An 18,009-nucleotide genomic window follows, 5' to 3' on the forward strand; every position below is an offset into this window, starting at 1 on the left:
TTTCAGTCGTCGGATAAAAATATCTGCCCAGCTGTCTCAATAAAGATGTATCATATTCCAAAAGATGCCACACACACACAATCGTTTTGCCATTTCCAGTTTCTATTGAAATAGCGGACATGCTTGGAAACCCATTATTTTGTGAGCTGTTTGACAGCAAATTCCAGCATTATCAGGAGATGTAATGCAGAACAAGTGCCCCCCTCCCGCCCCCGGGCTTTAGTTTGTCCACAGATGGTAACGCAGATAAGCTACAATTACCAATTTCTGAAACAAAAGAAGCCCTTTGAGCGATAGCAGCTAGCAGCATTATGAAGCCACACGCCCTGCATATCTTTGACAAGGCTGTCAGCAAAATTATCCTCCGCGGATCCAGGGAGTGGAAGCTGTTTATGAAAAGGACGGAGGCAGCATGCAGACTGGGGAAAGTGCATTAACGGACCCTGGTCTTGACACCAAAGTCGCTCTCCCTAAAAACTGATACGACACATCTCTCTTGGGGGGGTGGTGGATTCGATTATGAGGAAAGCAACCATACAAAGCAGAAGTGGGAAGACTTAAGGGGTATGGGACTACGTTGCCACCCCACCCCACCCCAACCCCCCAGATCTACAAGATCCAACAGCTGAAGCAAAGTATCTGCATAGCAGATCAGTGGGCCAAGCACACACTTTAGAATTACAGCACATTTTAGAATGGCAGCACAATCCTGTATAGAAGAAGTCAGTTGAAAAAATGAGTCTTAATGAAGTCAACATGGCTTACTTCCAGGAAAGTGGGGGTAAGGCTGCAACCTTTAAAGGGATATAAAATGTTATCTCCAAGCACACAATATCCCAGGGTCTGTTTTCATTACCAGAATTAAATGTGAAGTCCGAGTCTTTCCCTCACAAAAAATATACAGTACTCCCGTTTCCCTCAAATATTGTTTCAGGGGTGAAAGAGAGAGTTGTTAAATGCTTGAGATTTCAGAGACTTATCCGTAGGCCCCAGTCTACTTTTTGCCCTCCTCTTGTAAGGGCTGGGCAAATCTATCCCTTCTGATTTCTAATATTTCCAGTCTTAAGTTCAGTTCCCCAGATTCCTGCACCAGTTTCTGCATTATTATTATTAAGTCCTAATGAAAACCCACCAAGAGTGTGAATTCTCTTGCTATAGGCTACACGTTCTTGTTTACAATTTTGCCTCACGTACTTGTTTTTTTTTGCAAAGCAATTTCCCCTTGTGTCCAAGTTGGCCCCTGAAGTTTCTCCATCCCTGGGTCTACCCCAGTGTAGCACGGCCTACTCTGACAGGCCTTTCCCACCTGAAGTCAGTTGCCCATTTGTGGAAGGCCCTTTCTGATGAAGTGTGTCAGCCTCCCTCATTACAAACCGCCGAGAGGAATTTTACGGCATTTATTTTATCTGGAGCACCACGGAGTAGATGCAATGAAATGATTCAAACACATACCCATGCAGAGATGCACCAGATCTACCAACCTACAATGGGGTTGACTGAAGAAAGGCAGCATTAGAGCTGTCACTCCTGCAAAGTGGCAGGATGCACATCTTCGGCTCATAGGCCCTCAATTTCTCTGTTTTCTCATGGCCACACCAGCGTGCAGCCCAAGGTTTGAGCATTGTAGCGTTACAGCAATAAACAACCAGCAATATCCCTCACCGCCTGGTCGCATCACCGTCTACCCCTATTGTCAGACAGATGCCTTTCCCCCCAGCGACATTATATTAAAGCGCTCCAATACTGCAATTTCTTCTCAGAGCTCTATTGTTGTTGCAATATGCCCAGAGGCCATTAATGTCTGATAGTTACATGCTCTTTGACCTGTTGAGAACTTGGGCACCCTTGAGAACTCCCAGTAATAGCATTTGCATCGTGCTGAAATTTAAAAAAAGCACTTGCGTTCATCATCTATCAACCAGAGCACTCGCATTACACTTGACACCATCAGAATGAGTTTCTAAAGCGTGGCTAATTGTGTTTACCGTACACAACATTTTAATGAATGTTAAGATCTGTTGGATGCAACAGGACAGGCTGGACATGAGGAATTAACTGTGCCACTCTCCCTTCTCTCGAATCAGGTCCCATACCACCGAATGCCACCAAAGGTGAGAGGGGGAGGCCTAGTGATATTTTTCATGGTTGGTTTTGTCTTATCAGCGGTGGGGAACTTGTGGCCCAGTGGCACGGACAGCCCCTGGGGCTAACTTTATTCATCCATTAATAAATAAAATAAACAGAGGTCGCACCTAGGGTCCCTTGCCCCCTCGGGAAGGAGTTGCATCGGCACCCCCTCAAGGAAAAAAAAAATCGCTTCACCGCAATAGCCACATTGGAAATGACTATGTTTTACATGACCTAAGTACTCAAAATTGTCCACAGTGAAAAAAATCACATACCTTTGGCCCGCGGTGCAAGGATAGCGAGCTTCTCCGTTTGCTCTCGCTGTGACAACGGTGACACATTGCCACACACATATGCATCATATACTCCATCGTTCGGTAGGAATTTGCTGTGCCCCTCTCCCTGGGCCTGTGCCCCTGGCGGAAAACAGTTTTGCCAACCCCTAGGTACTCCTCTGAAAATGGCTGCTGACTGGACCAGACGGCTGAATTACATGGCTGCTTGGTCTGATTCAGCAGGATTTTTTATATTTACATGCGGCTGCTTATATCCCCTTTCTTCCTCTGTCCTTAAAAATCCAGTTTTGCAGCAAAGAATCACAAATGGATTCCCAAGGATTTCTCCCTCCTGCCTGCAATCATTAAAAAAGAAGAAGCGGAGATTCACCGATAGAAGCAGCAGCCATCAACAAGGGACAAGAGGTCAAGTATTCCATTAACAGCTGTCAGAAAGGACGCCAACATCACTTAGTGTTACAGACAGTCATAGTGAAATTGACGGGATTCAACTAATGGCCATTAAGATTCGAAATCACAATGGGTATTGGAATCACGTCGAGGCACCGTCAAATGAACTAGGAAGGGGAGGCTGGCAGAAGCGGAAGGACTGGGCTTGAATGTTATTATTCTAGATGGATAAGGAGGCAATACTAGATGCCACACTGATGATGTACACCCAAATGAATGTGATTATGGCATACTTTCCTGTGTGGCTGTGGAGATGGGAGAGGTGAGGGAAGCATCGTCATTGGCAAAAGCCGGACGCTCATAAGTCGAGGAAAATGAGAAACTACTACAGAGCCCATGCACACAAACTGAATCCTCATGAGGATGAAGGACCTTCAAAACAAGAATCTGCAGTTTTCTTTTCATGTGATGGTGTGTTTAGTGGTAGGGAAATGGAGGGAAAAGAAGGGAGCATTTAAGCTTATAAGAAGTTGTGGTTAGATTGCCAGCTAGGCAAGAGAGCAATGGGTGAAGGAGAATGAGGAAGAAGGGACTCAAGCAATGGAGGCTGATCCATTCTAGGGTGAGTGAGGCACTATCCCAACAGACTCAGCCGGTCCAACCCTGCCTTCCCTGCTGTTTACAAACAGCCTAGGCAGTGGAAATACCTGTCAGTTACCCTCAGTGTTGCCCCATGTGGAATGCAGCAGGGAGGACAATGGGAACAAACCTAGAATTCATTGGCTCTGGCGCCACCTGCTGTTGACCTCCCTGCCTTCTGCCCAACCAGTTGCAATGGGCACCAGCTATCTCTGCTGCCAACACACACAATGCAAGCTGGAAGATAAGCTTCCTTTATCATGTGACTTTTAGGAGAGACTCCAATGCATACTGGAAATTTAGGTTTGCACAGCTCCTGGACTGCACTGAGGTCAACAGGATAGTGCTGAAGAAAAGGTTTCAGCTGCTACTCCGGTTGGCTTCAATACAATACATGCGGGGTGGGATGCTATAAGAACATAAGAAGCGCTTTGCTGGATCAAGCCAAGATGGCTGATTGTGTCCTTTGCCTCAGGTGGCAAGAGGTCTTGGGGCAGCCTTGAGTCAGTTCAACACAGTTATGTTTCATATATCGGTTTATGTACACAGTTCAAAGCAAAGCAAAACAGGGCAGTGTGTTCACCCACCATAATCAATACACCACACGTTAACAAACTGTACACACCCAATTAACAATCTCCTCCTTTTTATAAGTATGAATAAGGAAAGCGATGTTCTGCTTTTGTTTTGTTTTTTAATGACTGAATCATGATAATTTCAAAGTAAAGTACTTTGATTGAGCACATTATGTGCCAAACATTCGAACAGATTATCTGCAATTGTTTACAAGGTGCAACCTCAGACAATGCTCATTTTATATACACACACATTTATACATTTTTTTTCATTTGACTGTTACCAAAATTACTCAACACATAACAATTCCCATGAAGAGGGGGGAAAAAAAGATTTAGGTTTCCCTTTGCCCATCCGCTTACCAACCCCAACCCTCCACCCCCTCAAAAAAAAACCAAAACAGACAGACTACCTATAAGACAAGGACATGAAATGGTGGTATGTCATGGACTAAATAAAATCCTCATTCATTGTTCCTCAGTTTCATGAAACAATGTACAGTACATTCACCAAAAGATAAGATTGCCAAAAGTGTCCACAATGCTCCTGTTTTGATATTTTTTTTAAAAAAAGGTTTAAATACATGCATCCTTCATAAAAACAGTTGCATTAATAATGCGAAGTTTGATTCTGAAACACAAGAGCCATTTGGAAATAAGAGCCAAAAACAAGAAATCAAGTATGCTGAAATCAGGCACCCCCATACACCTCCTCATATGAATGTAATAGATCCCTTTTTTATTGCCTTATAATATAGTTGGTCTTAAAAAAGCATTTTATACCCATTGCTTAATATTTTGCACTTACTGCACTGGTCAACGAAGCAATCCTAAGTGGCAGGTGGCCACTCCGGATATTCCAAAAAATTCACTTCAAAGCCATAAAAGCAAAGCAAAAATCAACCCAAGGAAAAGTGATTTATTTATCTTTTGCTTCGGATTGCTTAGTGGAGTAGCTAAAAAGAAAAAAAGGGGGGGGAGGACAGTCTAACTCTGTCAATAATTCCAGTGCTTGTAGCAGCCTGTGGGTGGCCCTAACTGGAGTTACTGTACTCAGATCCACATGTTTGTATGTTCTACAGAAGCGGTTCTTAATTGGTGGTCCATGGACCCCAGAGAGTCAATGTAACCCACCCAGGGTGGCACCATTCACATAACAAAAGCTACCATAGAGCTATCAATGTTTTCAAAAGTAGGGATTCCCTGGCTTGGCTTTTGGGGGGAAAGGGGTCTGCAGTACTTAGCTAATGGGGAACCAATGCTCTGCAGCCTTCTTGAGGAAGGGGGAATAGAGAACTGCAACACCACCCTCTGTGAATGGCAGGCAGCAGGGGAGGGCCTCTGGATTGGTCAAGCCATATATAAATACAAGGAGGCTTTAAGGACTCTTGGTTGGACAAACCCATTCCAGATGGGTTGCAGGTATGACCACCCTAGGCTTGGCCCAACCTTGGTTCCCCTGTGTGTATTCATGCCAGCTACATATACGCAAGACTGCCTGCTTGCTCAAGAAAGATAAGATTTTTTTAAAAAAATCAGGTATGCATTAGCACTGCATCTAACTCAATCTATACGTCTGTGGTTACATGTTCCTATGAAACACCCCCATGTGGTGAAAAGTGGATAATACCATGGGGAAAGCAAAACTGGAAGTGTTTTGCAGGATTGGACCACTGATCAATATGTTGGGCAGTTTTCTCTCCCCCTTCCCCTTTCTTAATCCAAAAGAAACTTGGGAAGAAATGGATAAAAAGGGGGGGAGGAGCAGCTCTGAAATCAGACAAAAAGCTAGAGATATCGGGCATTAACATTATATTCTGAAATACCATTTTGGGGCTTTGGGTCTGAGCGATTCCTTCTGATGCCACACTGCCATTGGGAGAGAAAAGCATAGCAGTCTTCACTGAACTGTTTGAAACACTTGACATGGAGAGCCTGGATAGCTCAGCTGGTTAGAGCGAGGCGCTGATAATGCCAAGCTTGCAAGTCGGACTAGATCAGGCATAGGCAAACTCCGGCCCTCCAGATGTTTGGGACTACAATTCCCATCATCCCTGACCGCTGGTCCTGTTAGCCACGGATGGTGGGAATTGTAGTCCCAAGCATCTGGAGGGCTGGAGTTTGCCTATCCCTGGACTAGATGATCCATGGGTTGTCTTCGAATGATACAATTCTATGTTCCTCCCATGACTTGTAGAGAAAGTGTGGTTTCTCACCCCCAATCCGCCCATTTCACAGATTGCCCAGAGCCCCACTGATCTCCGCGAGTCCACGGTGAGAAAAGCTATTCTTGTTCAATCCAGCTAAGAAAGAGTCAGGGAAAAGGTGATGGGACGGTCCCGGGGGAAGTGCTACCAGACAGAGTAGACAACACTGGACAAGATGGACCAAGAATCTTGGTGTCATGGCAACGTTTTATGCTAAGATGTGATCTCCAAACACATACAGTACCCACAGCACGAACATCCCACAGAAATCATAGGAGCAAGCGAGAGTCTCGACGGCTGCATCAAGGATCCTCAGTAGCTATATTAGAAATGAACTTTCCTTTAGACAACAGGGAGGAGTTGCGACAACTGGCTCTTGATTCAAAGAGGCATTAACATAGCCTAGAAGTTCAGAACTGCTTCTGGCTCCAGGGAAGACCCTGTAGGAACGCCAAGCAACTGAAAACAGTTGACACTGGGGATACTTAAGCACAGGTGCACACCTCCACTTCTAACTCCCTTATATAAAACCCACCTTTCTTCAATCCCTTGTAACACTGGGGTTGTTTAAAATAAACACCCTTTACACCAGTTGGTAACATTTAAATATATTTGTATTTTACCAAAACCACAATATAGGCGGCCTTAAAATAAAATAGAGAAGTATAAAACTGCTTAAAACTTAGAACTGAAAATTTCACTCCTTGTCCATTGTTTCAAAGAATATTTTATTTTTATACCATGTTACAATAATATACCAGAGCCAAATAGTCTTCAAAACAGGAGTGTGCCTTCTTTCAAAATTAGACTGTACTCCCACTTATTACCCTTCTCTTTCCCCATTCTCCTAATGCCTCTCTTGCTACTGAAATTCAGACTGCAGACATTTTAGGGCAAGGACCTGCCTTTCATCCCACGTTGCTCTGTAAAACAACCATTAACACGGACAGAGCAATATTCATCTCATTTAAAGTACTTCTTTCCAGAGTACTCAATGCAGATTGCACTATACATTTCCACCCACCACCAAAGGTGCAAAACAACTCTTCAAATCTGGTCTAGCAGCCCAATCACTTTATCAAAATCAAACAATACACTGGAGCTGCAGCATCTGAAACAATGGATTTTCCTTTAAATGAGAAATGTGTTCTCCCTCACCAAATGGCATGATCTATGCTCCTTTCACGCAGCCACAAAACTCTGAACTGCTGTGGAACTCTTACAAACACACCCATTCTATAACATTTATAAAAGCGCTGGGGGGGAGTGGGGGAAGAGAATATCAACTGCTTCTAAAACGTTCCGCAGAGTTCTGAGTTGAGGGCTGAGACTAGAACAGGGGGCAGGATGTGGAGAGAAATCTTTAGTCCTCACTGTTGTTGAGATCATCCTAAAAATATCCTGGAAGTTTGGCCCTTACTTTAAGATGATTCACACAGGTGTCACCATAACTGTTCTTTCTTTGAGAGGAACCAAGATGGGAAGGAGTAACATGGAAGTCACTCTTTGAAGACAGGCCGGCCATTGAAACCGGAAGCATCAAGTTCCTAATATTGTGTTGTCAGAAACTTGCCAATATTTTGACATCACACTGTGTACTTCTCTGTCCCACATCACTGGCTGGTGAGGAAACACGCAGGAAGACAAAAGGAAATCATTTTGCTCCTGATTACGGGGGGTGGGGGAGACCTGCAACAGGGCTGCCTTTTCAACGACAGACCTGTGTTTATTGAAACGTCTTGTTCACACATGCACAAACACACCCCTTCTCCCATCATCAGTCTGAGAGAGACAAACAAAAGACAATAAAAAATAGACACTGGTCCCATCCGACAGGCTTGAAGTCTGTGTCCATAACTGGAGTTATTATCGAAGGAACCAGCCTCTTGAGTGAATGTAGCCGCTTAGAGACTACTGAGGTGGATTGATCACAGAGCACCAGACGCAAGGAACACATTAAAAAGCACATCCATATGCGATGCTGACTGCACACAAGACTTATGCCCACATCCACAGCAGAGATGACAGGGAGATTGGGGTTTGGACACCAGGCACATCCAAATACGACAGCTGAAATGCTTTTCTGCAGTCCAATCATCCACAGCAGAATTCTCTCGCGAAAGCAGGAACAGCAGGGCATCTGTCTAACTGGAAAAAGCGGAGTGTGACATGAACTGCGGTGCCCTCTGAATTTGTTCTGCCAAATTGGGTAAGTATAAGATATTGGCATGTATTCTCCTTTCTGCTGCCGCCACTGCTAACGTAAAGGGCTGGGCCGCCATCGATGTACAACATTTCTGCCCCGTTCTTAATGATCTCTCCGCCACGTGACCAATTCTGCCGCTCGGTTTCTTCAGAAACTGCATCGCTCAAGATCCAGGTTTATATCCAAAAGCTGTGTTAGCAACCCTGCTGACTGAATCTAGGAAGTGTGGTTTCAAACGCCTCCCAAGATAAAATTTTGGTTTGATCAAGGTTAAGAACAGAAACTCTATTGAGGGGTACTTAGGCCACAAAACTGAAGTTGCATGGAATCTTCTACTGGGCCTACTCTCTCCCTCCATCCCAACAGTTTACTGTAAGCTGCACAGGCCCATAGCTAAGCTCAGAGCCTATTCAGCAACCCAGAGCCTGATGTCACTTGTGTATACAAAGCAGATAATCAGTGTCTCACTGCCCCCAAGTGAAGCGCAATCCCATTTACTTTTCACACCTACATCACGTATGACTACGAGTTACAGGCTGAATCTTCGGCTTGTTTCAGTAAGGCCTACCTAAGTGTGTAGGTGTGAACTATGAGTCAATAAAGAGTAGTTTAGCTTACGCATGCTATTTTGGAGATAGCCAAGAAATGGCCACACACTTGATCAGCCTTTCCATAGCCTTATAAAGTACAAGGAAAAAAATACCTGCAGTTTCACACCTGAGAAAAAAGGAAATTCTTTTCAAAAAGTCGTAATTCATACACATTCTCTGCTTCAAGATTATCTCTTTGGGCTTGGACATCTTCCCCAGGCTGACAGCCACGTTGCGTGACCGAGTTTGATCGCTCAGGTTGTATCCCAAAGTACATTTGTTCCCTGCCTCCTCCTCTAAGTCCACTCTCTACAGAATAGAGCAGCACTGACTGAGAATACTATAGAATTAGCAAGTAATTTGGCAGATCACTGTTTGCTGCAGCGTGGGTGGAAGGATAGAAGGAGAGGTCTAACTTTGTACCAATTTGATCAGAAAGCTGCTTGCCAGAAAAAGCACTACTCCCTAACAATACCAGAATTCTCCACTGTGGCAGAACCAGACTGAATAAACCTTGATGGCTTGCAGACGGATTTAAAAGTGGAATCCACCTGAAAGCCACACTGTATATTGAAGAGATGCCACCACAACCTAGACAACATATTGCTGATTGAATACAGAGTTGGTCTTGATGCTTAGTAGAGAATATTGTGCTCAATTCTTCATTTTATAGGTGAGACCAATCACCAGGCAAACAGTGTATTTTCCTTTACCTAGAACTAGCCAGTATATTCAAGGATATGTCAAGGCTTCAAGACAATACATAGATCATCATCCTGTTGTTTGATGCACCCGCATGAACTTCCAGAATCCACAGGCTTTCAAACACGTGAGGGGAAGTTGTCCCTGGTTGGCAAAAAGTGCACACACACCTTTCCAAATGCAGCTACGTGATGCAACACATATTCTGTTCAGCCTATCAAAAGCAAAAAAGTAAACCGCTGGGCTCACAATTCAAGTCTCAGCATATGCGTCAACCTACCAATTTAACAATTGAATTATGCCAACAGAAGGCACATATACCATCGAGGAGAGTAGGAGACAATGCAAATATATATAATTTCAAACAAACATTTTGGAATAAATATTTAAAGTCTTGCCTCAAAGGAGATCATAATAAATAAGACAAGACCATGCAATCCTTAAATTAAAGCCAAACTGTGCTTCCATCTTTACATATATAATTTTTTTGGGGGGGGGAGGAGAACCACAAACACATCAAAGATTCATTCTTGTCTTTTCTTCCCCACCAATGGGACCGTTTTGGCTAAGCTACTGTTGATGCAGTGTAAGGAACGCAGGTGTTGTCAGAAAAAAAATGTTTTTAATTATTTACAGAATGATTACCGGAATGATTACATGAAATACCAAAGAAAAATGTACACCTTGCACAGAAACCAGAAAAGAGATGCTGAGCAAACTCACAGCTGATAAGGTAAACTAAAGCACTTTGAATAAGGCAAACATGTAAATTTAAAAAGGGGGAAACAAAAACAAAAAACAACCAAGACAAATCATAAATACTACATAGAGGGGGGAACAGAAAAGCAAATTGAGGTCGGGTGTTTCCACAAATGAAGGGAACACAAAAAAACACACACACACAAAAGGGATTTGAAATGGATGATGCTTCCCATAGAAAATCTTGCCCACGCTAGCCGCCATCATTAAAACTACACGTGTGTTCAAACCCTCTTTCAGATGGCTTGGAACTTTCCACTCTCAGGGCACCACCTTCTGAGTGTCGATGGACCCAAAGTGCCATCTGTGCACTGTGTCCTACAAGACACACCCCATTTTGTGAGAGTGTATAGATTCAAAGTGTGCAAGAACCGGGAAACGTTCCCTGCCCCCCTCCCCTCCTCGATCTAAGGAGGTGACACTATAACAGCACTCAGAAGATTCGGTTTTTGCTGCAAATACATTTTGAAATCCACCCCCGCTTTCAAAAAGGGAGCATCTTAGAAAAGTGATTTTGATCCTTGGTTTTCAAATTCTGACCACGCGTCGCTCAGTTCCATGAAGATCATTTTGGCGTATTGTTCGTAAGGTTGCCCCGTGGCCTGCAAGGAAGCAAAACAGAGCAGGGGTTACAAGAAACGTGGGTGTTTTCACTCCAAACATGAGCTGAGCAAGAATCCCCTGAGTGCATATGTGCTGCCAACACAGCAATTCTGCAGCCATGATGCAAATGTAAGAACAGTCCGCCCCTTCCCTGACCTTGCCTGCCTCTTCTGCATCACTAGCTAGGCTTAGAATCATAGAGTCATGAAACTGTAGAGTAAGAAGGGACCGCAGGGGTCATCTAGTCCAACCCCCTGCAACGCAGGAATCTGTTGCCCAACATGGGGCTCGAACCCACGACCCTAAGAATGAGCTACAGAGTGAGCTATCCCAACAGGAAGGCTCCACGTAATCCTTCCACCTCCAACTGAACATTCTCGAGAGTCGAGTCAAATGACAGTTGCCTGTAACAGCTGCTTTAAAGGAAAGCAGACCTCCTCCCCCCACCGGAAAGGGGCTGCCTCTGAAGACAGTTCGGAAACATCAGCTAGTGCAGAATTCAGCGGCCAGGTTGCTCATCGGAGCAAGACGGTTTGAGCATATTATACCAATCCTGGCCCGACTGCACTGGCTACCAATTAGTTTCCAGGCCCAATTCAAAGTGTTGGTTTTGACCTATAAAGCCTTAAACGGCTCAGGACCGCAATACGTCAAGGACCGCCTCTTTCCATATGAACCTGCCCAGACCCTGAGATCATCTTCTGAGGCCTTCCTTCCTGTGCCTCCTTGAGAGGTCTGGAGGGTGGCAACACAGGAACGGGCCTTCTCTGCGGTGGCCCCCCGTCTGTGGAATGCTCTCCCCAGGGAAGTTCGCCTGGCGCCTTCATTGTGCACCTTTAGGCGCCAGGCAAAAACCTTCCTTTTAAACTAAGCCTTTCATTGATCTGTTTCGACATCCTATACCCTTTTAAAATGTGGCTCTTTTCTGGGGTGGGGGGTGTTATTGGGTTGTTGTTTTTATTCTGATTTTATAAGTTGTGATCTTTTCTGCGAACTGCCCTGAGACCTCCGGGTATAGGGCAGTATATAAACTCAACAAACAAACAACAACAACAACAACATAGAAGGAAACAATAACACACCTTATCAACAAGGTAGAGGGAAACAATAACACACCTTATCTAAACAGCTCAAGCTGTTGCCTGCTATGAGGTAGAGATGCTGTGGAGACAATATGCCAGCCTCACGTTTAAGCACTTGCACTGTCGCCATAGGCAACCAGAAATGCCATGCAGTTCCAAGGCAGGCACGAGGAGGCTGGCGGAGGAGGAACAGAGCTCTCCAGTCCTTCTCTTGTGCCCGGCACAAAAACAAGCCAGGCTGCCAGGAGGAGGGGAATCTCCTCTAAATCCAGCATAGGAATGTAGCTCGCTGCTGCTACAAGCCCCCTTGCAGGCTTATGTTCATTTATTTGCAGGCTGGTAATGTTCAAGACAGTTTTTCTCAAACGTGGCTTCCCATGTCAGTTTGCATTTCTTAGTGCAGAAAGTATTGATCTGATGTTTCCTATTCTAATTACTTTAAGAGGATTCTGGAAGCTTCTCTGCGTGACATAGGTAAATAAGCAGAAGGTTCATGATGTTTGGGTTATTCCTTCAGAGAAGCTGAGTCCAGCTGGCTTAAACTGGTTCTCTTATCTCTTCTGACAAGGTCATGCCGGCTATAAAAGAAAGGTCAGAAGGAGTCTGGGTTTCACTTTCTCTTTCTATCTCTTTTCCTTCTGGTGTGGTGTACATAGCATGCTTAGTGTTAAGGTTTAGACGTATTATAAGTTATTGTAAATTTAAATTAAGTCTGCTGCAACCGGATTTCTCATGGACAGTGCCAATCCTGAATGTATTGGATTTGTGACCATTATGCTCATTTGCCTTCAGTAGCAGTAAAGCTCTGCTGGGTGAAATGCAATTGCCTCTGGTCTATTTTTTGGGAATCCTGCAATGTGTTTTTACTCTACTTACTATACATTAGAATCTGCTCTGGATCAATAATGAGCAGAATTCCATGACATCCCAGCTGTTGCTGGACTGCAACTCCCAACATCCTCGGGACCACTGGTCCTGCTAGCCAAGGATGATGGGAGTTGTAGTCCAACAACAGCTGGGGAACCAAGTTAGGGGCTTATCTACAAAGCTTCTGTAAGCTGCTGAGTGTGCTGCCACAGAGCGGATTAGGAATTGTGCCCAGCTGTAATGGATGCCGTGCAAAGGCTACCTCATGTGTGCTAAAAGCTACACACACACACAGACCAATTCCTATTTCTGAGTTTATTTATTTAAAAAAATGTTATATACCGCTTTTCATAAACCGCAGTGAGGTAAATGAAACCTCTATGCAGTTTACGGAGAACAGGAAATGGATATGGACAGTGCCCCCCCAAAAAACCGAAGGTAAAAGCAATTCCTATAAAGACTGCACTTGTTAGATGCTCATTATTAGATCACAGCGTTTAAGGAAGCTATTGTTGCTGCCATTTATTAAACTTATTAGCACAGAAGTCCCTCAAAATGACTTACAACAATAAACAATACATGTTAAAACTGGTACAAATCAAAACAGAGAAAAATCTAAGAATCATTCGTATTTTTTTAAAAAAGCAGGATCAAAACATCCCACCCACTGAAGGCAGTCACTTGCCTGGCAGAAAGGAAATGCTTTTGTCTGGCATCTACAGGCAAGTAATTATGGTGCCAGACGAGGCTCGATAAGGGTAACATTCCACAAGTGGAAAGCAAGTAACCCGGATACCTTTATAAGATTTAGAGGGAAGCACCTACTGGTAACTTACTCAAGCTTAAGAGCCTTCCTTGCTGTTATGGCCCATCTCCCCGCAGTTCCTCACTCTGGCTAAAAGATGGCAACAGCAGCACATTTAGCATCCCTCTGGACGCCGGTTCTAAGACCCATGGCTGGCTTAAGTCCTGACAAGTTTGTTGTGCTGCATGTTCCATTATGCATTACTTTGGACCTCTGCAATGCCTCCTACAGGCTCTGGTTGAGCTGTCCTTCAGAAGTACCTACTGGGTGGATCACAGAATCAGAGTTGGAAGGGACCCTGAGGATCATCTCGTCTAACTCCCTGCACTGAAGGAATATGCAGCTGTACCTTATGGGGATCGAACCTGTGATCTTGGCATTATCAGCACCACGCTCTAGCCAACTGAGCTACCCAGCTTGAGCGGGGAGCACTCAGCATCTGGAATTTACCCTTAGGAATATAGCAGAAATTTGGCACTAGCAGCTTGACAAATCTGCCAGAAGCACGTACCTTATCTGGATGAACAACAAGCACCGCCTTCCTATAGTACTTCTTGACTTGATCTGGGGTAACAAGGTCAGCCATGCCGACCTGCTTCCATTTGGTCTCGCCTTCCCAAAGCACAGTATGAAGAGTAGATAATAAAGCTCTTATATTCCTCTCTTTTCCATCAATCCAATCTAGAATCTAGAGAGAGAGAGAGAGAAGTTCAAACAAAAGTATTGTGTTATTTTATGCACAGTGACTTGCTGTTATTTTGATTGATTCTAGTTTAGAAATTATTTATTTTAACTGTTAAGAGTGAATTTCAGTTTAATTATTATTTGATATTTAGTTTTATTGTGTACTACGATATTCTAATGGATTACTGAATACTACTTTATTTTATATAAATTGTTTAGTTATGTTTTTAGTATGACATTTCTGTATTGCATCAATAAGGTGTATGATCTTGGTTGTTTCTTTGGCTTGTAAACTGCCTTGCGTATAGTAAAATCGAAAGGCAGTGTACAAATTGAAAGTGAAATGAAATGAAAAAGAAGTACAGTGGTACCTCAGGTTACATACGCTTCAGGTTACAGACTCTGCTAACCCAGAAATAACACTTCAGGTTAAGAACTTTGCTTCGGGATAAGAACAGAAATAGTGCCCTTGTGGCGCAGCGGCAGCAGGAGACCCCATCAGCTAAAGTGGTGCTTCAGGTTAAGAACGGACCTCTGGAACGAATTAAGTTCTTAACCCGAGGTACCACTGTATAGGTCTTTGGCGCAAACAGGCAATCCCAAACTCCTCTACCTGTTCACTTCCAACAGAAGAGAGAGGTCTATTCGTGCAGAGGAATGCAGCCACAGAACTTTCTGTCCCTTCCCCTAAAAGAAAACCCTCAATAAAGCACAAATGAAGAAGCCCTCTCTATCAGCAGCTCTGGGTGTGTATGGGGGTGAAATTATGTGTGTATGTATGTACACATGCACGCATGCATGCATCTTCTATCAGTCCTGCTACTCCCTAAAGCACAGGAGGTTTTGTACATCCCCCCTCTGTATCATCTTGCTTGTTGCCTCAAACTCAAACCCAAGCTGTGGAAAACTCTGAACTTCGGAAGCCGAGTGACATGCCTCCAGACCACTGCTTCACCAGGTTCAGTACAGATGCTCTCTCCCACCGTAAGGTGTCTTTTGCACCTTAAGGTCTTTTTAAAGACCTTTTTAAAAGGTCTTTTTAACGGGAGATGCCAGGGACCTTCTGAAAGCCAAGCATGTGCTCTGCCATTGAGCTACAGCTCCACTTAGGGCCAAATCCAGGAGGCTCATTTGACTTGCATCCCAAGCTCAAAAGAGGCCTCAGGTTTCAGCCACTTGGCATTTGATAAACTTTGCGACTCGTTTTTATGCACACCAGACCAAAATGTGACACGCACACTTGGCTTACAGCTGCAAAATTAGGCATCGAATGCATGACTTGGTAAAAGGCACATTACGTGTTAATGTATTTTGTTGCATTAAAGAGTTTACAATTTCCACAAATATTAATAAAAAGTATGCCAGTTCTGACAGCACAAGGCTAGACCGTAACCTCTCTGGTCAGCTTACTATATAAACCACCCCACTCTTGCTTGGTGCCTTATTTTGTTTTCTCATTTATTTATTTTTATCATGGGCTAGGGGCTTCTGAGAGGGCATGGCCCCCCACTTTCCCCTCTCAACCAACGGCCATGCATCATCCAGTGACCGCCCTCCTCCACATTTATGCTTCAACTTCCCCCGCTTAGATGGCACACCGCTGCTTTTCCAAACACCAGAAGTTGCAGGATGAGAACTATTTGGTATTAAGAACAGCCAACCTTTAGTTTCAGAGGGTCCATATCTTTAGACATTTCTTGCTTTCTCATCTCAGCAATGGTCTTTGGTCCTTTTCTGTCGGTTTTAGCTGCAAACCCTTGATTCGACAAAAGATCCTCAAAATCGTTTTCTGAAACTTTGGGTTTTTGTCCTAGCAAATGAGACGAAAAGGATGAAGCTCCCAGTTCACTGGTAAGTGACACAGAAGTGAAAAGTCTTAAATCGTATATATATGTACAAGAAGCCACATGCATCATGCTTAAATTTCATCCAAACCCTATCACCTGAGAAAGTGTGGCATGGGATCGCACTGTTACTCAGAAGCAAATGTAATCTTCTGCAAGGGGGCTTTACAGACCAATGCAATGACTAGATCAAAAAAATTATCTTTTCTCCAAGGTATATCATGGATTATGATGATTTTGCTGTACACTGGTGGTATATTTTTGCTGCTGTTTAATTTGGGTTTGCTATCTAGGTTACTGTTTGGCTTCTGTTGTAATGCACTGTTCTTTTTAATGATTCATGCCACACTTTATGGTTTCAGATTTTGTATGTCACCTGGAGACTCTTGTATGCCAAGCAACTAATATATGCAAAAAAATAATCATCATCGGGTAGAGGAACATACCAAAGCCAGGTGCCCTGATGCCTCTCTCTTCTCGTCCTCCAATGACACTGAAATTCACACTGTAGTTGGCTTTCGGCTGCGCGCTCGGCTTTGCTTGTTCTGGTCCCTTTGGCTGTGCCTGGGGTTGCCATGATGTGCTAGCAGATTGCGTTTTGCTTGCCTGCCATTGGTTCCCTGCTTTCTGAGAGGGAGTGGACTTTGGAGCAAAACTGCCGGTTGAGAATCCACCGCTAGAAGCCCCTGGAAAGCAAGGTTCAGGGTTTTGCTTTTTAATTTAAAAAGATATTCCATTTGGTTTAAACCTATGAAAACAAACATGCCAGCATCTTCTGTGGCAAGGATGGGGAGCCTGTAGTCCTCGCAACATTGGACTACAACTCCCATCATCCCTCAGCATTGACTATGGAAACTGAAGCCCAACAATATTTGGAAGGCCACAAGTTCCCCAACCTTGCCTTGTAAGCTAGTCATGTAGTGGTTCCTGAATGCATCCCCTGCTCCCCAGCATTACTTCCCAAAGGCAGTCATAACTTGACAAACAACCAAATTCAGACGTCAGGATGCAAATCTTATGGCATGAGGCTGTTCGGTTTCAGCTTTCTGCCTAGATCTCTCTTACAGTTCTCCTTTCTGTAAATCTGGCTTTTGTGCAGAACCAAAAATTTAGAAGACTATGGCACATCTTCCTTCACAAGTTTAAAAGGCTTTGGTGGCCTTGTACAAAAAGCCTACAAGCACCAAATGCAACAGCTAACACTCAGATCTGAACATGTTCTCTACATGGCTGGTTTGAGAAGTGATGAGAGGGAAAGCCCCACAGCGCAAAGGGGTATCCTGCAGAGGTGTCCCAGTAAAATGAACAAAAACCAAACACCAAACAAAGTAATCAAATGAATACATTTTTATTTTACAGACCTGCTCCAACATTTTAACTAATTATCCACCCTAAATGTACAGGATAAACACACTCTATTGGAACTCTTTTCTTCCTTTTATTAGTCACTTAAACACTTACCTGGAAGACCGGTTCTCAGGTTAGCAAGGTCAGCAAAAGGGTCAAAGTTCTGTGATTTTGCTTGACTGAACAAAAGGCCTGAAGTGGCATTTGTGGGTCCTCCTGTCGTAAAAGCTGGGCCTATGTAATAAGACACAATTATTACGCTCTACAAAATATCACATGGGTGGCT

At 43.9% G+C, this 18,009-nt stretch overlaps 1 protein-coding gene across 1 annotated transcript in view; it reads right to left on the bottom strand.

Annotated features, from left to right (window-relative positions):
• Nucleotides 1-10,223: 10,223 nt before the first annotated feature.
• The window catches only part of GAK (cyclin G associated kinase), a 69,508-nt gene continuing 61,722 nt past the window's right edge, over nt 10,224-18,009 (bottom strand). Inside the window, exons 25-29 of the mRNA XM_033174017.1 lie at nt 17,838-17,957; nt 16,823-17,062; nt 16,194-16,342; nt 14,360-14,536; nt 10,224-11,093 (exon numbers count right to left, since the gene is read on the bottom strand). Coding sequence (XP_033029908.1) covers nt 10,992-11,093; nt 14,360-14,536; nt 16,194-16,342; nt 16,823-17,062; nt 17,838-17,957 — 788 coding nt within the window. The 3' untranslated portion in view covers nt 10,224-10,991. The remainder of the gene's footprint in view (nt 11,094-14,359; nt 14,537-16,193; nt 16,343-16,822; nt 17,063-17,837; nt 17,958-18,009) is intronic.

The sequence above is a fragment of the Lacerta agilis genome, chromosome 16, assembly GCF_009819535.1.
Source record: "Lacerta agilis isolate rLacAgi1 chromosome 16, rLacAgi1.pri, whole genome shotgun sequence".
Classification (NCBI taxonomy): domain Eukaryota; kingdom Metazoa; phylum Chordata; class Lepidosauria; order Squamata; family Lacertidae; genus Lacerta; species Lacerta agilis.